This window comes from Bombina bombina, chromosome 5 (genome assembly GCF_027579735.1).
Source record: "Bombina bombina isolate aBomBom1 chromosome 5, aBomBom1.pri, whole genome shotgun sequence".
Lineage (NCBI taxonomy): Eukaryota > Metazoa > Chordata > Amphibia > Anura > Bombinatoridae > Bombina > Bombina bombina.
This window is the reverse complement of record NC_069503.1, coordinates 757,761,759-757,783,722: the sequence shown is the minus strand read 5'-3', so window position 1 is coordinate 757,783,722 and position 21,964 is coordinate 757,761,759. Positions and strand designations below refer to the sequence as shown.

Genomic DNA, 21,964 nt, shown 5'->3' with positions numbered 1-21,964 from the left:
GCTAGAGGGGGAGCTATATGGACAGCTCTGCTGTGTGCTCTCTTTGCCAATTCCTGTAGGGAATGAGAATATCCCACAAGTAAAGGATGAATCCGTGGACTGGATACACCGCAAGAGAAAGTAATTTATCAGGTAAGCATAAATTCTGTTTTTTGTTCGTTCTCTTGGTAACTTTATTTGAAAAGCAGGAATGTAAGCTTAGGAGGCAGCCCACCAAAAAAATGTGCAGGCTCCTAAGCTTACATTCCTGCCTTTTCAAATAAAGATACCAAGAGAACGAAGAAACATTGATAATAGTAGGAGTAAATTAAAAAGTTGTTTAAAAATTGCATGCTCTACCTGAATCATGGAAGAAAAAAATTGGGTTTCATATCCCTTTAAGCTGAAAGCATGATTCTGAAATTTCTTTAATCAAAAAGTTAATCACTGATGCTAAATTTGTTGAATTTGGATTAAACCTATTTGTCCAAACGTACGTTTTACGGGAAATATTAAAGGGATACTAAACCCTAAAAATTTTCTTTAATTATTCAGATAGCGCATGTGATTTTAAGCAACTTTCTAATTTACTCCTATTATCAACTTTTCTTCGTTCTCTTGGTATCTTTATTTGTAGCCACCAATAAACAAGCACTATCCAAGGTGCTGAATGTAAAATGGGTCGTCTCCTAAGCATTACATTCCTGCTTTTTAAATAAAGATAGCAAGAGAACGAAAAAAAGTGTTAATAGGATTAAATTAGAAAGTTGCTTGTAATTGCATGGTCTTATCTGCATCATGAAAGGAGAAATGTGGGTTTAGTATCCCTTTTAAACTCTTGCTTTTGAGTAAACAACGTATGTTTTCCTGCCAAAAACAAACCTATATTTTTTCCCAGAATGCAGCAAATTTCCTAAACTGGCTATTTGATTTGAACAGTTTAGAAGATAACCTAGGTTACATCATTTATTTGGTTGGGCCTCTCTAGTGAGTGTGGGTAAAGTACAACTTATACACAGAAGAAAAAGTGTTTTATCTTGTCAGATAGAGCATACAATTTAAAGAAAATTTGCAATTTACTACTGTTATCAAATGTATTTTGTTCTTATGGTATATTTTGCTCAAAGTAGTTAGGTAGACATAGGGACATGCATGTGTCTAAAACACTGTATGACAGAAGCTTTGCAAGAATGCTTTTACATTGTGCAATCAGCAGATACAATGCTGAACAGAATTCTTGTAAAACTTATGCCATATCATTCACTCTACCTATATAGAGAGAACAAATTCATTTGATAATAGAAGTAAATTTGAAACTTTCTTAAAATTCTATCTGAATCATGAAAGAAAAATGTTGTCTTTCCTGTCCCTTTTAAGTGTTTCTTGCAGTGTGGTGAATTAATACTATTAATTAGTTTAAACTGCAAGACTGAAAGTAATATAAAGTATTATTTTCTAAGAATGTTCTACGCTGTAATACTAAGCGTGAATCTTTGTGTAAGTTAACTGAGTTTACATCAATCCATGTTCTAATGGCATCATTTCTCACAGCTGTTCCACTTTTCACTTCATTGAATAGAATTAAACTAGTAAGCATTGAGTGAAACTACACACATTCATGTGCGATTAACTTTTGCTTCGTTCTTAAAATGTTTTTGCTCACTCATGTGTTCATTGTTCCTACTAAAACATCACATTGTCTTTACTAAGTAATGCAATACAGCAAAGTAATACAACACGACTTTTCATTTGCTTACTATGATGCATTCTGCTTCTATTAACCCATTCACTGCAAAGCAACTTTATATCTTTATGCAAAAAGTTTTTTTAGTCTTTTTAGAGCCCGTGCTTACATTATGCCCAGTATGTCACTTTTTTAGTTACTGTTTAGATGGTGTTTCTCTACTGTGGAGGAAAAATTCTATATAATATTTCTGCTGTGCAAGGACACAAGTTTGCACATGTGCACCCCTGCCATACTTCTGTGGTGTATCCTAAAGTGTTGTAGTATGGATAAGTGTATTAGCTTGGTTTTGATATTTTCAACTTTTTAAGCCTGTGTTAACAAACATGTTAGCAGTCCATTGTTGCTAAAATAAAAAGAATATATTTTGGCTAATAATGTTTGCAAGACTAGAATTACTTTTGAAATAAATACATTATAAGTTATATACAGGGAGTGCAGAATTATTAGGCAAATGAGTATTTTGACCACATCATCCTCTTTATGCATGTTGTCTTACTCCAAGCTGTATAGGCTCAAAAGCCTACTACCAATTAAGCATATTAGTTGATGTGCATCTCTGTAATGAGAAGGGGTGTGGTCTAATGACATCAACACCCTATATCAGGTGTGCATAATTATTAGGCAACTTCCTTTCCTTTGGCAAAATGGGTCAAAAGAAGGACTTGACAGGCTCAGAAAAGTCAAAAATAGTGAGATATCTTGCAGAGGGATGCAGCACTAAGGTTTTATGGACTGATGAAATGAGAGTGAGTCTTGATGGGCCAGATGGATGGGCCCGTGGCTGGATTGGTAAAGGGCAGAGAGCTCCAGTCCGACTCAGACACCAGCAAGGTGGAGGTGGAGTACTGGTTTGGGCTGGTATCATCAAAGATGAGCTTGTGGGGCCTTTTCGGGTTGAGGATGGAGTCAAGCTCAACTCCCAGTCCTACTGCCAGTTTCTGGAAGACACCTTCTTCAAGCAGTGGTACAGGAAGAAGTCTGCATCCTTCAAGAAAAATATGATTTTCATGCAGGACAATGCTCCATCACACGCGTCCAAGTACTCCACAGCGTGGCTGGCAAGAAAGGGTATAAAAGAAGAAAATCTAATAACATGGCCTCCTTGTTCACCTGATCTGAACCCCATTGAGAACCTGTGGTCCATCATCAAATGTGAGATTTACAAGGAGGGAAAACAGTACACCTCTCTGAACAGTGTCTGGGAGGCTGTGGTTGCTGCTGCACGCAATGTTGATGGTGAACAGATCAAAACACTGACAGAATCCATGGATGGCAGGCTTTTGAGTGTCCTTGCAAAGAAGGTGGCTATATTGGTCACTGATTTGTTTTTGTTTTGTTTTTTAATGTCAGAAATGTATATTTGTGAATGTTGAGATGTTATATTGGTTTCACTGGTAAAAATAAATAATTGAAATGGGTATATATTTGTTTTTTGTTAAGTTGCCTAATAATTATGCACAGTAATAGTCACCTGCACGCACAGATATCCCCCTAAAATAGCTATAACTAAAAACAAACTAAAAACTACTTCCAAAACTATTCAGCTTTGATATTAATGAGTTTTTTGGGTTCATTGAGAACATGGTTGTTGTTCAATAATAAAATTAATCCTCAAAAATACAACTTGCCTAATAATTCTGCACTCCCTGTAGTTTTTGAATCTATGCTTCAGATTTAATTAAACAGTCTTCTGTGATCAAATGTACTGGTTTTATGTGATTTAGGGTTCCCTCACACTCATGATACTGTGCCAAAAAGTTCATTCTGATTAGGGTTCTCTCACACTCATGATCCTATGCCAAAAAGTTCATTCTGATTGCTCAAATTCTGGTTCTTGTGGTAGGAGTCATATTTCTTCAAAGGGCTCTTTTTTCATTCTGGTTTTGCAAGAAAGAAGTAGGTTATATGTTTCCTTTGTGTTGTCTTACAATATTTTTGGACAGCAATTCCATTTGTCTAGTAGGTTTGGATTTTTCAAATCTTTTTCTGCATCCTTCTTGCAAGTCTGGGTTACGGTATATTTCTTTCTAATGACATGGTGAGTCCACGGATCATCATAATTACTATTGGGAATATCACTCCTGACCAGCAGGAGGAGGCAAAGAGCACCACAGCAAAGCTGTTAAATACCACTCCTTTACCCACAAACCCCAGCCATTCTCTTTGCTTGTATCAGTGCAAGGAAGGGGTAAAGTTAGGTGTCTGATTCTTCTATCAAGAGTTTGTTATTTTTTAAGCAGAACAGGTTTGTTCTGGGTTTTTTTTCTGGGGTTTAACTGTAATCCACTTCAGTCTCTTCAGTAGAGCAGTGGTGGCTTTTAAGTTTTTGGGAACTGAGGGGGGGTATAATCCCTTCTGTGCCTCCCAGGTTGTGAGCTACCCTTTTGGTAAAAGACTATGCAAGTTTACTTAGTCTTTTTCTTTCTGTATCCACAGGTCCATGTTAGGAAGGAAGTCTTTCAAACCTAGTGAGCTGCCTTGCTGCCGGGCAGATTATTATGGAGGTAAGTGCTTTTTTTTCTTTTTCTGAGAGTATTCAGAAAAGGTTGGCACTTATGGGGTTAATTTTGGGGATAGTGAACCTGTTTGTGCAGGTTTTTATATGGTGGCAGTTTTTTTTTATGGGGTACTGAGAGAGGTATTATTATAAATTATGGCTCTGTTTGGGAGTGTTTTTACACTCCTTATATGGCTCATTCCTCTTTTTTATTTTTATTGTGAGGCTGTGTTTGTACTTATCAGCCGTAGACTGCTGGAAGTTTATTTTGGCATCTTTATTTCTCCCAGCGACTGTTTGTTAGTAATTTCAGCTGGGAGGTGTTTGCATACGCCCACGATGGGTGGAGCTTCTGTGGCGCAAGTTTTGCGCACGTTTTTTAGGAGGAAGTGTGTGTTATATTTAACGGTTTTCCCTGTCGGCTCCTGTGCTGGTGTGTGTGCGGGCAGTCTGGAGAGCGGGTGGTAGCAGTGGGAGAGTCCAGATCATTAGTTATTATTACTCTGGTCCGTGGTAGGTCAGGTAAGCACCTCAGCAAGGTTTGTTGAGGTGCAGGGGTCAATTTTTATATTCTATTGTATATTTTTCTGTGTGATATGTTTAACGTTTTTTTCTTAAAGGGACAGTAACATTATTATTTTTTATTTTTTTTTTGCTGCTGCAGTTTGAGTTTTTTAATTTTCTTTTTTGTGTTAAGATGGATCAAGAGGACCTGCAAGATATTACTTGCACTTTATGCCTTGATGCTAATGTGGAGCCACCTATCCCTTTCTGTTCTTCATGTACAGAGAGAACATTACAGTATAGGGATAGACTTTTTGATTCAGAGCCTTCATTTTCTAGGGAGAATGTTGTTCAGGAGTCTCCTGTCCAAGCTATTCAGCAGCTTTCTCCCCAATCATCCCAATCTTAATCCTCTTCTCATGCAGTGCCCTGCATCTTGTCTCAGGTTGGGTTTTCATTGCAGGATATGGCTACTCTCTGCTGTATCTGAGGCTTTGTCTGCTTTTCCTGTTTTCTAGGGGAAGCGCAAAAGGAAGTTTAGGGGTTCTGACTCTGTTGGTGTTATGTTGAATGTTTCTTCCCATAGGTCTGAGGAAGAAGATACTTCAGTAGCGTCTGAGGGTGAAATTTCAGACTCTGATAGTGTAACTCCTGATTCTGAGGTGGTTTCTTTCAGATTTAAGCTGGAGCACCTACGTTTGTTACTCAGGGAGGTTTTGGCTACCTTGGATGACTCTGATTCGACGGTCATAGTTACTCCCAAGAAAGCTAGTAAGCTTAATAAGTTTTTTTGAGGTTCCTTCCGTTGCGGAAGTTTTTCCTGTTCCAGATCGTGTGTCAGAGATTATTTCACGGGAATGGGAGAAGCCTGGAATTCCTTTTTCTCCTTCTCCAGTTTTTAGGAAGATGTTTCCTATTGTGGACTCTATTAAGGAATCTTGGCAGACGGTTCCTAAGGTAGAGGGAGCAATTTCCACTTTGGCTAAGAGGACCACTATCCCTATTGAGGATAGTTGTTCTTTCAAAGATCCCATGGATAAGAAGCTGGAGACTTTGCTTAAAACGATGTATGTTCACCAGGGGTTCCAATGGCAGCCTGCTGTGTGTATTGCTACGATTACCAGTGCGGCTGCATATTAGTTTGATGCGTTGTCTGATTATATTCGGCAGGATACTCCTCTTGAGGAGATTCAGGATAGAATTAAGGCTTTGAAATTGGCTAATTCTTTTATTGTGGATGCTTCCTTACAGGTCATTAAGTTGGGAGCAAAGATTTCTGGCTTTGCTGTTCTGGCACACAGGGCATTATGGTTAAAGTCCTGGTCTGCGGATGTGTCATCTAAATCTAAGCTTTTGTCTATTCCCTACAAGGGTAAGACCTTGTTTGGGCCTGGATTGGCTGAGATTATTTCTGATATTACGGGAGGGAAGGGGCATTCTCTCCCTCAGGATAAGAGAAATAAACAGAAGGGTCGTCAAAGTAATTTTCATTCCTTTTGTTCCTTCTCTGGTAAGTCTTTCTCTTACTCCTCCAAGCAGGATCAGTTCAAGCCCTCTTGATAGTCCAATCAGTCCTGGAGCAAGGGGAAGCAACCTAAGAAGCCTGCTGCTGACTCAGTCAGCATGAAGGGTCTGCCCCCGATCCGGGAATGGATCGCGTGTGGGGCATGCTGTCTTTTTTTAGCTCAAGCCTGGGTTCAAGATGTTCCAGATCCCTGAGTGGTAGATATTGTGTCCCAGGAATACAAGCTGGAGTTCAAACATTTTCCTCCCAGGGGCAGGTTTCATCTGTCAAGGTTATCTGTAAACCAGATAAAAAGAGAGGCATTCTTAAGTTTTGTTCAGGATCTTTCCAACATGGGAGTGATTGTTGCTGTTCCAGTCCAGGAGCAGGGACTAGGTTTCTATTCCAATCTATTTATCGTTCACAAAAAGGAGGGAACTTTCAGACCCATTCTGGACCTTAAGTGTGTAAACAAGTTTCTCAGAGTTCCATCTTTCAAGATGGAAACTATTCGGTCAATTCTTCCTCTGGTTCAAGAGGGTCAATTAATGACTACAGTAGATCTAAATGATGCATATCTGCATATCCCCATCCACAAGGATCATCACAAGTTTCTGAGATTTGCCTTCCTAGACAAGCATTTTCAGTTTGGTATTGCAACAGCTCCCACGGTGTTCTCAAAGGTCCTGGGTGCTTTACTGGCAGTTCTCAGATTTCAGGGGGTTGCGGTAGCTCCTTATCTGGATGCTCCCACGGTTGGAAGGTCTATTTAGGAAAAAGTTCCTTGATTCGGACTACAAGAGTGGTTTTCTTGGGAACCATTATAGATTCTCTGGAAATGAAGATTTTTTTGACAGAAGCAAGGAAGTCAAAAATGTTCAATTCTTGCCTTGCTCTTCAGTCCTCTCCTCGGCCATCTGTGGCCTAGTGTATGGAGGTTATCGGTATGATTATTTCAGTTATGGAAATCATTCCATTTGCTCGGTTCCATCTCAGACTCTGCAGTTATGCATGCTGAGACAGTGGAACGGGGATTATATGGATCTGTCTCCAAAAATTGTTCTAGATCAGGCTGCAAGAGATTCTCTTCTGTGGTGGTTGTCTCAGGATCTCAGGATCTTCTCTCCCAGGGAACCTGTTTTTGCAGGCCTTCCTTAGTGATTGTGACCACGGATGCCAGTCTGTTGGGTTGGGGAGCTGTCTGGGGTTCCCTGAAGGCTCAGGGTCTGTGGACCCGGGAGGAATAAGTTCTTTCTATAAATGTCTTAGGGCAATCTTCAATGCTCTTCTGGCCTGACCTCAGTTGGCTTCAATCCAGTTTATCAGATTTCAGTTGGACAATATAACGTCTGTGGCTTACATCACTCAGGGGGAAGTCGGAGTTCCTTGGCGATGAAGGAGGTAGCCAGGATTATTCAGTGGGTGGAGGCTCACAATTGCTGTCTGTCTGCGATCGACATTCCAGGGGTGGATAATTGGGAAGCGGATTTTCTGAGCAGACAGACTTTCCATTCGGGGGGAGTGGGAACTTCATCCCGAAGTGTTTTCCAGTTTGATTCTCAAATGGGGTCAACCGGAATTGGATCTTATGGCATCTCGTCACAATGCCAAGCTTCCAAAGTACAGTTCGAGGTCAAGGGATCCTCAGGCTCTACTGATAGATGCGCTAGCAGTTCCTTGGAAGTTCAGTCTGGCATACGTGTTTCCTGCGTTTGCCCTTCTTCCTCGGGTCATTGCTCGGATCAAACAAGAGAGGGCATCGGTGATTCTCATTACGACAGCGTGGCCTCGCAGGATCTGGTATGCAGATCTGGTGGAGATGTCATCCTCCCCACCTTGGAGTCTTCCATTAAGGAAGGACCTTCTTCTTCAGACCCTTCCTTCATTCTAATCTCATTTCTCTGAAGCTGACTGCTTGGAGATTGAACGTATTGAGAATATGATTCAGGCTCGTAAGCCTGTGACTAGAAAGATTTATTATAAGATATGGCGTAAATATCTATTGGTGTGAATCCAAGGGGCTACTCTTTGAGTAGAGTCAGGATTCCTAGGATTTTGTCTTTTCTCCAGGAGGGTCTGGAGAAGGCTTTATCTGCTAGTACCCTGAAGGTTCAAATTTCTGCTTTATCTATTTTGTTGCACAAGCATCTGGCAGGTGTTTCTTTTTGTCAGGCTTTGGTTAGAATCTGGCCTATGTTTAAGTTCGTGGAGTCTTAATTTAGTTCTTAGAGTTCTTTAACAGGCTCCGTTTGAGCCTATGCATTCTTTGGATATTAAGTTGTTAACCTGGAAGGTTTTATATTTGGTTGCTATCTCTTCGGCCCAAAGAGTTTCAGAGCTTTCTGCGCTGCAGTGTGAGTCTCCTTTCCTTAGTTTTCATTCTGATAAGGCAGTACTTCGTACTGCCCTGGGTTTTCTTCCCAAGGTTGTTTCTGATAAGAATATTAATCAAGAAATTGTAATTCCTTCTTTGTGTCCTAATCCATCTTCCCATAAGGAAAGTTTGTTGCACAATCTGGATGTAGTTCGTTCATTGAAATATTTGCAGGCGGCTAAGGATTTTCGCCAGTCTTCTCCATTATTTGTTGTTTTTTCTGGGAAGCGTAAAGGTCAGAATGCTATGGCTACTTCTCTTTCTTGTTGGTTGAGGAGTGTTATTCGCTTGGCATATGAGACTGCTGGTCAGCAGGCACCTGAGAAAATAATGGCTCATTCCATGAGGGCTGTTTCTTCTACTTGGAATTTCAAAAATGGAGTTTCTGTCGATCAGATTTGCAAGGCGTCCCCTAGGTCATCTTTACACACTTTTTCTATATTTTACAAATTTGATACTTTTGCTTCAGCTGAGGCTGTTTTGGGGAGAAAAGTTCTTCAAGCAGTGGTGCCTTCTGTTTCTTGTCCCTCCCTTATCATCTGTGTCTTCTAGCTTGGGTATTGATTCCCAATAGTAATTATGATGATCTGTGGACTCACCGTTTCATTAGAAAGAAAATGAAATTTGTGCTTACCTGATAAATTTGTTTCTTTCTTGACACAGTGAGTCCACGGCCGGCCCTGTATTTTCAGACAGTTTATTTTTATATAAACCTCAGGCACCTCTGCACCTTATATTACTTCCTTTCTCCTTTCCTTTTGGTCGAATGACTGGGGTTTGTGGGTAAGGGAGTGGTATTTAACAGCTCTTTTGTGGTGCTCTTTGCCTCCTCCTGCTGGTCAGGAGTGATATCCCCAATAGTAATTATGATGATCCGTGGACTCACCGTGTCAAGAAAGAAACAAATTTATCAGGTAAGCATAAATTTCATTTTTCTGCAGGATTTCTACTCTTTCCTGTTGAAAGATAGTTCCCTTTTCAAGGATCCTATAGATAAATCATCTTTAAAAAATATGCATCTAACCATAGTTTGCCTTTACAAGCCAGTTATTTAAATATCATTTGGGACACACGTTGACTATTTGTTATGAATTTCTCAGTAATATAGGTAATTTTCCCCATTCCTTTATCAGAACATTAGAAGGAGGTTTATTCCAATGTTGTTATTGCTCAGAGAATAAAAGATCAGTTACATACAGTCATGGTGAACATGAAGAAGCTAAACAAATACATAATCTGAAGTGTGCTTATTTATTTCTTAAGATAAGGTGAGTCCACTGAATCATCAATTACTGTTGGGAATATCACTCCTGGCCAGCAGGAGGAGGCAAAGAGCACCACAGCAAAGCTGTTAAAGGGACATGAAACCCCAAAATTTTTTTCATGATTCAGATAGAGAATACAATTTTAAACAACTTTCTAATTTACTTCTATTATCTAATCTGTTTTATTCTCTTGGTATCATTTGTTGAAGGAGCAGCAATGCACTACTGGTTTCTAACTAAACTCATTGGTGAGCCAATGACAATCAGTTTAAATATGCAGCCACCAATCAACAGCTAGAACCTAGGTTCTCTGCTGCACATGAACTTGCCTAGATAAACATTTCAGCAAAGGATAACAAGAGAAAGAAGCACATTAAATAATAGAAGTAAATTGGAAAGTTGTTTGATATTGTATTCTCTATCTGAATCATGAAAGAAAAAAATTGGGTTTCATGTCCCTTTAAGTATCACTTCCCTTCCCACTATCCCCAGTCATTCTCTTTGCCTTTAGAGCAAGGAGGAGGTGAAGTTGAATCAGGCCTGTGTTTAAGTCTGTTGCTCCACCTTGGAGCCTTAATGGGACAGTCAAGTTAATAAAAAACTTTTATGATTTAAATAGGAAATGTCATTTTAAACAACTTTCCAATTTACTTTTATCACCAATTTTGCTTTGTTCTCTTGGTATTCTAAATTGAAAGCTAAACCTAGGAGGTTCATATGCTAATTTCTTAGACCTTGAAGACTGCCTCTAATCTGAATGCATATTTACCACTAGAGGGCATTAGTTCATGTGTTTCATATAGATAACATTGAACTCATGCACGTGAAGTTACCCTGTAGTGAGCCCTGATTGGCTAAAATGCAAGTCTGTCAAAAGAACTGAAATAAGGGGGCAGTCTGCAGAGGCTTAGATACAAGGTAATTACAGAGGTAAAAAGTGTATTTCTATAACAGTGTTGGTTATGCAAAGCTGGGGAATGGGTAATAAAGGGATTATCTTTTTTTTTTTTTTTAAACAACAAAAATTCTGGTGTTGACTGTCCCTTTAACCTTGTTCTCAAAGTTTTGCAACAGGCTCCGTTTGAGCCTATGCATTCAATAGATATTAAGTTATTATCTTCGAAGGTTTTGTTTCTTACTGCTATCTCTTGTGCGTGGAGGGTTTCTGAACTCTCAGCTTTGCAGTGTGATTCTCCTTATCTCATATTTCATGCAGATAAGACAGTTCTTCGTTCCAAGTTTGTTTTTTTTTCCTAAGGTTGTTTCGGATAGAAATATTAATCAGGTAAATTGTTGTTCCTTCTCCCTGTCCTAATTCTTCTTCTCATAAGGAACGTTTGTTGCACAACCTAGATGTGGTGCGTGCTCTTAAATTCTATTTGCAGGTGACTAAGGACTTTCGCCAGTCTTCTGCATTGTTTGTTTGTTTTTCTGGTAAACACAAGGGTCAGAAAGCTACTGCCACTTCTCCTTCTCTCTGGTTGAGAAGTGCTATTCGTTTGGCATATGTGACTGCTGGACATCATCCTCCTGAGAGAATCACAGCTAATTCCACTAGGGCTATTTCTTCTTCCTGGGCCTTCAAGAATGAGGCTTCTGTGGAGCAGATTTGCAAGGCTGCGACTTGGTCTTCTTTGCACACTTTTTCAAAATTTTATAAATTTTATACTTTTGCTTCATCTGATGCTTCTTTTGGGAGAAAGGTTTTTCAAGCAGTGGTGCCTTCTGTTTAGGTTACCTGTCTTGTCCCTCCCTAATCATTGGTGTCCTCTAGCTTAGGTATTGATTCACAACAGTAATTGATGATTCTGTGGACTCACCGTATCTTAAGAAAGAAAACAAAATTTATGCTTACCTGATAAATGTATTTATTTCTAGATACAGTGATTCCACGACCCCCCCCCCCCTTTATTTTGAGACAGTTTTTGTATTTAAACCTCAGGCACCTCTACACCTTGTGTTATTTCTTTCGATCTTTTTTCTTCGGTCAAATTACTGGGGATAGTGGGAAGGGAAGTGATACTTAAAGGAACATGAAACCGAAAATTTTTCTTTCATGATTCAGAGAGAGAATACGATTTTAAACAACTTTCTAATTTACTTCTATTATCTAATCTTAAACTTTGCTGTGGTGCTCTTTGCCTCCACCTGCTGGCCAGGAGTGATATTCCCACTAGTAATTGATGATTCCGTGGACTCACCATATCCGGAAATAAATAAATTTATCAGGTAAGCATAAAGTATGTTTTTTTTTTTATTGGAAATGGATCACTTATGCTTGACTTTTCTTTCTAATGGCAGTGAGAGTCCACAAATGTATTCATTACCTGTGAAAATACAACACCTGGCCACCAGGAGGAGGCAAAGACACCCAAGCAAAGCTTCAAATATCCCTCCCACTTCCTCTACCCTCCCAGTAATTATTTCCCTTGTCTACAAGTAATGAATTAATTTGTGGACTCCCACTGCCAAGAAATAAAATAATTTATCAGGTAAGCATAAATTATGTTTTTTCCCCCCAGACTAGAGTTCTAGATAAAAAGGGAGGTAACAGGTTCAAGTCTCACGCTGAGTCAATATAAAAATAATAGTAGTAATTTTGGTCCCTTCTTAACAAGTAATAAAGTTTATGTCATGATGTTCTCCTATTTGTACATTTTGTCATTTTTAAAAGGTAAAGTAAATGTATACGATAACAGTTTGTGTTTTATGTGCTTTTTCATTTCAGGAAGAATCTTCAGGAGATATCACTTTTTATATGAAAGGAGCTGATGCTGCAATGGCCAGCATAGTTCAGTATAATGACTGGTTAGAAGAAGAGGTAGGACTTTCCCTTTAATATGCATTTAAAAGATGTATATAGCAAACCTGGGTACGGTTTAACCCCTTAATGACCGGACCATTTTTCAATTTTCTTACCCTTAATGACAATGGCTATTTTTACATTTCTGCAGTGTTTGTGTTTAGCTGTAATTTTCCTCTTACTCGTTTACTTTACCCACACATATTATATACCGTTTTTCTCGCCATTAAATGGACTTTCTAAAGATACCATTATTTTCATCATATCTTATAATTTACTATAAGAAAAATATAAAATATGAGGAAACAATTGAAAAAAAACACACTTTTTCTAACTTTGACCCCCAAAATCTGTTACACATCTACAACCACCAAAAAACACCCATTCTAAATAGTTTCTAAATTTTGTCCCGAGTTTAGAAATATAAAAATAGATAGGGCAATAAGTACAAGTATCACTTTGCTATTTCCAAAACACTTTTTTTCAAAATTAGCGCTAGTTACATTGGGACACTGATATCTTTCAGGAATCCCTGAATATCCCTTGACATGTATATATTTATATTTAGAAGACATCCCAAAGCATTGATCTAGGCCCATTTTGGTATATTTCATGCCACCATTTCACCGCCAAATGCGATCAAATAAAAAAAATTGTTGACTTTTTCACAATTTTTTTCACAAACTTTAGGTTTCTCGCTGAATTTATTTACAAACAACTTGTGCAATTATGGCATAAATGGTTGTAAATACTTCTCTGGGATCCCCTTTGTTCAGAAACAGCAGACCTATATGGCTTTGGCGTTGCTTTTTGGTAATTAGAAGGCCGCTAAATGCCGCTGCACACCACACGTGTATTATGCCCAGCAGTGAAGTGGTTAATTAGGGAGCTTGTAGGGAGCTTTTAGGTTTAATTTTAGATTTAGTGTACTGTAGTAGACAACCCAAATTATTGATCTAGGCCCATTTTGGTATATTTCATGCCACCATTTCACCGCCAAATACGATCAAATAAAAAAAAAAACTTACATTTTTCACAATTTTAGGTTTCTCACTGAAATTATTTACAAACAGCTTGTGCAATTATGGCACAAATGGTTGTAAATGCTTCTCTGGGATCCCCTTTGTTCAGAAATAGCAGACATATATGGCTTTGGTGTTGCTTTTTGGTAATAATAAGGCCGTTAAATACTGCTGCGCACCACACTTATAATATGCCCAGCAGTTAAGGGGTTAATTAGGTAGCTTGTGGGGTTAATTTTTAGCTTTAGTGTAGAGATCAGCCTCCCACCTGACACATCCCACCCCCTGATCCCCCCCGACCCCCCTCAAACAGCTCTCTTCCCTCCCCACCTCACAATTGTCACCGCTATCTTAAGTACTGGCAGAAAGTCTGCCAGTACTGAAATAAAAATAATGTTTTTTTTTGTTTTTGTTTTTTTTTTTGTCCTACAGTCTGCAGTGATGGATCCCCCCTTACCCCACAAACTCCCTGATCCCCCCATACATCTCTCTAACCCTCCCACTCTATTTGCCGCCATCTTGGGTACTGGCAGCTGTCTGCCAGTACCCAATTTGCCCCCCAAAATAGTTTTTTTTTTACTTTTTTAATCTAAAATATTTGTTTTCTGTAGTGTAGCTGGCCCCCCTAAATAATCTACATCCCTCCCCCTCCCAGATCCCTTACTAAAGAACAGAGATGCCCCTGCATCTACATCGATCTTTTTAACAGAGATGCCCCTGCATCTACATCGATCTTTTTTTTTTTCCAAGTGGGCTGCATATTTTGCGTGCGCGCGCAGGCGCACTCACCTATCCCCCCCCCCCCACCGCAACGGCCACAACCTCCACACCGGGCAGCAAAAAGCAGACATTGATAGATCGCTTGGGAAATAAACAATTAAGGGAATCCTTGGTAAAAGCAGCTTCCACCCACCAACTACTTTGTACACATAAATAGCCGATGCAGATGGGGCCACAGAGTGGCCCTTTCTGCATCGGTATGTAAAATGGGGGATTGTAGTGATGCATCAATATGGAGGCATCACTACAAGCCCTTGTAAGCAGCTGGAAGCGATCATGATCGCTTCCAGCACTTCAGACAACAGAGGACGTACCAGGTACGTCAACTGTCATTAAGGGAAGTTTTTTCTATGACGTACCTGGTACGTCCTCTGTCATTAAGGGGTTAAGATATGTTTTGATTTAAATTAGATTTAGCTGATATGAAACATTTTATGGAAATCTCTGCAAAGAGCAAATGCAAAAGTGATTAATTAGGCAAATGTTCTCTTATGTTCTATGTTCCTTGAATGAATCTTCACAAACATTTTCTTCGTTCCTTGAATGGATCTTCACAAACAAGTTTCTCTTTGGAATCCTACTGCACATGCACAAGCACAAGCGACATCATTATAACCTATCTATGAGACACTATGTTTTTGGATCTCCTGAGTAGATTTTTTGTCTGAATAAAGCTAGTAAATGCTACCCCATAAAAACCCCACGCGGCTTTGTCTGTAACATAGGAATACATACTTTTCTTGGGAATTACAACACTTAGCCCCAAGTATCCTTTCTACTTCCCTTTCCCTCCCAGTAGTTCTTTGCCTCATCAAGGAGAGTGTTATGAAGATACGGGCTCTAATCTATTATTAATCTAATTTATTTCCATTTGGGATGATGAGAGTGCATAACCCCCACCCTATTTTTGTATATGGATTACAGTTCTCATTTTCACCTTGTAAGCCTGCTTTCTGTCTTTCTTACCTTTTTTCTGTCTCTCTCCTCTGCTCGGCTACACGTAAACTGGAGAGTGAGGCGAAGTGAGAGGACCTAAAGCTCTGTGAGAGTTCTTGACCTCCTCCTGATAGGCTGGAATAAATCCCACATTTTATGAAGCGATGAACTCTTATCAGCCCAAAGGAAATACATTTAGCTTTAAGTATAATATTTGTTATTTTGCTTATTTTATAATATTAAAATATTTTAGTTAGCCACTATATGATTGCTCAAATTAAAAATTGCAGATAGTCATGGAAAGGTTATATTCACACTACAACTAGAAAGTCCTTCTCAACCAAACATTTTGATGCTTGAATGCTCTTTAATAAATCAGTGAGCTACAGTCCTGCAATACTCCATATACATTAGTGAAAAAAACACACATTAAATATTTATTCAATTTGAAAATCACTGAGGAAAAGTCTGACAGTGCTTAAATGTGTATAGAAACGTGTAGATATTGTGGGGCACCCCTGACCAATGGCTCGAAGATGGAAAGCTCTCCGATCTGGTGAAATTATATAATCAGTACTGTGAGGTTCCTCAAAGAATCTTAGAAAGGCAAAGTTTAACTTGAAAACTGTTGACCTAGTTATGTGGAGTTCTGGATGTGAAGGAGAGACACATATGTTACAATTATAATCCTCAAAAAAAGCCCTGAAGATTTTGTGTGATTTCTCTCTATGCCGGCAAGTTTTTGATCTTTGGGCCCTAAATCCCACAATAAAAAAATGTAATATTATACAATGCATAGTTTTATTTTTAAAGTTCTATTTGTAACTTGTTTCTTGGTGCCACTCGATAGTTTCATCACACACTATACATAAATTCTGATTCTGTAATGTTAAGAACATTTTTAACACTGATAAAACCACAAAGATACTTCCATTAAATACTCAAATCTATTTTATTTTTTATGAAACCTTAATAGATATTATTAACTTACATAGAATGTGCTTACTTTTTGGCCAAAAAAAGTTTTTTTTTTTCCTTTAAACCTTAATAATAGGCCCTATTTGCCAGTAATCATCCTAATCTAACACTGTGCAGACAAATATAGCAATAGAGTGATCACAATGCATATGTTCATAATGGTATTGGCAATATGAATCAATATCTGCTTCGAGGCAGTTTCACTTAATCAGGGGCATGATTAAATTAAATTCCCAGAAGACCTAACAAAATGTCATAAAAATTACTTTTGGCGATAATGATACATAATTAATTGTTTTAAAAAAAATCCTAAGCTTAATTTATTTAACAATATGAGGTCAAATCAATAGACCTTCTTCACCAATTACATTATTAAGTACGTTTTTTTTAGAAGACATCTGATAGATGTTTATTAGGAATAATTATAACGGCGTAGCATAATTATAATGTATACGCTTCAACAAACATTGTTAACTGACACATAATCTAAAAATGTTATTCTGTTCATAAAGACAAATCGTAAATATTTATATATTAACTGTTAATTATCTTTTTATTAATGAAACACTATGCATTTTTTATTTACAGGTCGCCCAAGTCATTTTAGAAATAAACTTTATTTTTATTGACTTGGTGGACTGGAATTGATGTGAAAGAATATGAAGGTAGTGATAAATAGTTGAGAGTCCCAGAAATCTTATTTTCTATTTTGTTTTATGTTTTTAGTGTGGGAATATGGCAAGAGAAGGACTACGTACCCTGGTCGTTGCCAAAAAATCCTTAACGGAAGAACAGTACCAAGATTTTGAGGTATTAATACATGCAATTACAATTGTATTTATTCCTTTCTTACAGTGTCATTTTTAACATAAATTTCCAAAACTCTAGTAAGCATAAAGTAAAATTTTGATTAAAATTTAAAGGGATTTTTTTTTTGTAATTTTCTTCATATATAGATCTTCTTGTTTGTTTACTAATAGTCCCCTACAAACGGCTAGATTACGAGTTTTGCATTATGAGGGGTGCGTTGCTAACTTGCACGTTGTCACCGCTCACTTACCTACAACGCTGGTATTACAGGTTTTTATAAACCCAGCGTTAAAAGACAAGAAGTGAGCATAGAGCAAACTTGTGCTCCATACCGCACTTCAATACCAGCACTGCTTAAGTCAGCGGTGAGCTGGTTGTACGTGCGCGTGCACGATTTCCCCATAGACATCAATGGGAAGAGCCGGCTGAAAAAAAAGCCTGACACCTGCAATAAAGCAGCGTAAAGCTCTGTAACGCAGCCCCATTGATTCCTATGGGGAAACTAAATTTATGTTTACACCTAGCACCCTAACATGAACCCCGAGTCTAAACACCCCTAATCTTACAATTATTAACCCCTAATCTGTCTCCCCCGACATCGCCGACACCTACATTATACTTATTAACCCCTAATCTGCCTCTCCGGCCATCGCCACCACTATAATAAACATATTATAACATTAGTTAACATTAGTTAAATATTATTAACCTATAATCTGCCGCCCCTAACATCGTCGCCACCTATCTACATTTATTAACGCCTAATCTGCCGCCCCCAACGTCGCTGCCACTATACTAAATTTATTAACCCCTAAACCTAAGTCTAACCCTAACACCCACTAACTTAAATATAATTAAAATTAATCTAAATAAAACCTACTATTAATAACTAAATAATTCCTATTTAAAACTAAATACTTACCTGTAAAATAAACCCTAAGCTAGCTACAATATAACTAATAGTTACATTGTATCTAGCTTAGGGTTTATTCTTATTTTACAGAAAAGTTTGTATTCATGTTAACTAGGTAGAATAGTTACTAAATAGTTATTAACTATTTACTAACTACCTAGCTAAAATAAATACAAATTTACCTTTAAAATAAAACCTAACCTGTCTTACACGAACACCTAACCTTACACTACAATTAAATAAATTACCTAAATTAAATACAATTAACTAAATTAAATACAATTACCTAAATTACAAAAAAAGCAAACACTAGGATAGGATTGAGCTCGCATTCTATTGGCTGATTGAAACAACCAATAGAATGTGAGCTCAATCCTATTGGCTGATTGCATCAGCAAATAGGTTTTTTTTCAACCTTAATTCCGATTAACTGATAGAATTCTATCAGCCAATCGGAATTTAAGGGACGCCATCTTGGATGACGCCACTTAAAGGAACCTTCATTCGTCTGGAGGAGTCGTAAGAAGAGGATGCCACGCCGGATGTCTTGAAGATGGACCCGCTCCACGCCGGATGGATGAAGATAGAAGATGCCATCTGGATGAAGACTTCTACCCGTCTGGAGGACCACTTCTCCCGGCTTGGATGAAGACTTCTCCCGGCTTCGTTGAGGACTCCTTGCCGCTTCGTTGAGGACTTCTCCCAGCTTCGTTGACGATGGATGTCCGGTCTTCAAAACTGTAAGTGGATCTTCGGGGGTTAGTGTTAGGTTTTTTTAAGGGTTTATTGGGTGGGTTTTAGTTTTAGATTAGGGTTTGGGCAGCAATAGAGCTAAATGCCCTTTTAAGGGCAATGCCCATCCAAATGCCCTTTTCAGGGCAATGGGGAGCTTAGGTTTTTTTAGTTAGGGTTTTATTTGGGGGGTTGGTTGTGTGGGTGGTGGGTTTTACTGTTGTTTTTTACAGGTAAAAGAGCTGATTTCTTTGGGGCAATGCCCCGCAAAAGGCCATTTTAATGGCTATTGGTAGTTTAGTTTAGGCTAGGGGTTTTTTTTATTTTGGGGGGGCTTTTTTATTTTGATAGGGCTATTAGATTAGGTATAATTAGTTTAAATATCTTGTAATTTGTTTTTTATTTTCTGTAATTTAGTGTTTGTTTGTTTTTGTAATTTAGGTAATTGTATTTAATTTATGTAATTTATTTAATTGTTGTGTAATGTTAGGTGTTAGTGTAACTTAGGATAGGTTTTATTTTACAGGTAAATTTGTATTTATTTTAGCTAGGTAGTTAGTAAATAGTAAATAACTATTTAGTAACTATTCTACCTAGTTAAAATAAATACAAACTTGCCTGTAAAATAAAAATAAACCCTAAGCTAGATACAATGTAACTATTAGTTATATTGTAGCTAGCTTAGGGTTTATTTTATAGGTAATTATGAGTTTTAAATAGGAATTATTTAGTTATTAATAGTAGGTTTTATTTAGATTTATTTTAATTATATTTAAGTTTGGGGGTGTTAGGGTTAGACTTAGGTTTAGGGGCTAATAAATTTAGTATAGTGGCGGCGACGTTGGGGGCAGCAAATTAGGGGTTAATAAATGTAGGTAGGTGGCAGCGATGTTGGGGACAGCAGATTAGGGGTTAATAATATCTAACTAGTGTTTACGATGCGGGAGTGCTGCGGTTTAGGGGTTAATATGTTTATTCTAGTGGCGGCGATGTCCGGAGCGGCAGATTAGGGGTTAATAATTTTTAGTGTTTGCGATGCGGGAGGGCCTCGGTTTAGGGGTTAATAGGTAGTTTATGGATGTTAGTGTACTTTTTAGAACTTTAGTTATGAGTTTTATGCTACAGCTTTGTAGTGTAAAACTCATAACTACTGACTTTAGAATGCGTTAGGAATCTTGCGGGATAGGCTGTACCGCTCACTTTTTGGCCTAGAAAAAAAGCTTGTAATATCAGCGCTATGGAAGTCCCATTGAAAAAAGACTTTACAAAAATTGCGTAAGTTAATTTGCAGTACGGTCAAAAAAGTGTGCAGGACAGCTGTACGTACAAGACTCGTAATAGCAGCAGTAGTGAAAAAGCAGCGTTATGAGCCTTAACGCTGCTTTTTTACTCATAACGCAAAACTCGTAATCTAGCCGAAAGTTTGTTATTTCTATATATTCAAAATAGAAAAAAAGAGCATGATAGGAGTTCACTTTGTATACTCATGATGATGGGACCGTCCATAGCACTCCTTATAGGCTCTTTCTGTATTACATAGCTGTAGCACAGAAAAAAATGGTTAGGGACTTAGTTAGTCAAAAATTACTGCTCTAATGATATATTTGTGTCCCTTTCATTTCTTAATCCCTGACAGTCAGTCCTATTGTCGTAACAGTGTTCCCAACGCCCCTCCCCAAAAAATATTTTTGACAACTATATCACACTACGGCATACTGATTCGATGCAGCAAGTCCTTAGATTGACAATGGAGGGGTGGAATTTAAATTTCTTCTGTGTAGATTATATCTTTGCTCCTGCTTTGCTTTTTTTTTTTTTTTTGCGGGGGGTGGAAACAGAAAATAAGGAAAATCGTTACCCTTCTCAATATGGTGCTATTGCAAGCCACAAGCTACTGTAGCTTTCAAAGTGTTTCCTTGCTCAGGATCTTTGGGAACTTTTGAGTCAGTAGTTTCACTCATGCTTCTTTACACTTCTACAGAATACTGGACATTTTCGTCCAGCTTTTTATATAAGATAGGTCTACAAACTTCAATGGTTCCCAATGTCAAGGATATGGATATTTACTTACTATTTTCTGTTTAACTTTCAAAAATGAATATATAATGATAATGATTGCTTTATTTAAAGGAGGGTAAGGGTTTGAATGCTGAAGACCATTTTAGGTTAACTCTACTAATATACGGCGAGTTTTGCGTTAGAGGCTATGTGGTGCTAACGAGCAGTTTATGCTCACCGCTCACTTACATACAGCGCTGGCATTACGGGTTTTTACAAACCCGTCGTTAAAAGGCAAGAAGTGAGCGTTGAGCAAAATGTTGCTCATTACCGCACTCAAATACCAGCGCTGCTTAAGTCAGCGATGAGCTGGTGTAACGTGCTCATGCACGATTTCCCCATAGGAATCAACGGGGAGAGCCGGCTGAAAAAAAGTCTAACACCTGCAAAAAAAAGTCCTCAACAAATCCGGCAGAAGTGGTCCTCCAGACGAGCAGAAGTCTTCATCCAGACGGCATCTTCTATCTTCATCCATTCGGCGCGGAGCGGGTCTATCTTCAAGACATCCGACGCAGAGCATCCTCTTCTTTCCACAGCGACTGAAGAATGAAGGTACCTTTAAGTGACCTCATCCAAGATGGCGTCCCTTCAATTCCGATTGGCTGATAGAATTCTATCAGCCAATAGGATTGACCTGGCATTCTATTGGCTGATTGGAACAGCCAATAGAATGCCAGCTCAATCCTATTGGCTGATTGGATCAGCCAATAGGATTGAAGTTCAATTTTTCCTACCTTAATTCCGATTGGCTGATAGAATTGTATAAGCCAATCGGAAGCAAAGGGGCACCATCTTGGATGAGGTCACTTAAAGGTACCTTCATTCTTCAGTCGCCGTGGAAAGAAGAGGATGCTCCGCGTCGGATGTCTTGAAGATGGACCCACTCCGCGCCGGATGGATGAAGATAGAAGATGCCATCTGGATGAAGACTTCTGCCCGTCTGGAGGACCACTTCTGCCCATCTGGAGGACCACTTCTGCCGGATTCGTTGAGGACTTCGGCCCGGTTGGATGAAGACTTCTCCCGGTAAGGTGATCTTCAAGGGGTTAGTGTTAGGTTTTT

General features: G+C 38.5%; 1 protein-coding gene across 2 annotated transcripts in view; it reads left to right on the top strand.

Moving 5' to 3' along the window:
• ATP9B (ATPase phospholipid transporting 9B (putative)) overlaps nt 1-21,964 on the top strand; it is a 1,400,042-nt gene that overhangs the window by 1,172,258 nt on the left and 205,820 nt on the right. For both annotated transcript variants that reach the window (XM_053714846.1, XM_053714845.1), the window contains exons 17-18: nt 12,599-12,691; nt 17,116-17,199. In XM_053714846.1, coding sequence (XP_053570821.1) covers nt 12,599-12,691; nt 17,116-17,199 — 177 coding nt within the window. The remainder of the gene's footprint in view (nt 1-12,598; nt 12,692-17,115; nt 17,200-21,964) is intronic.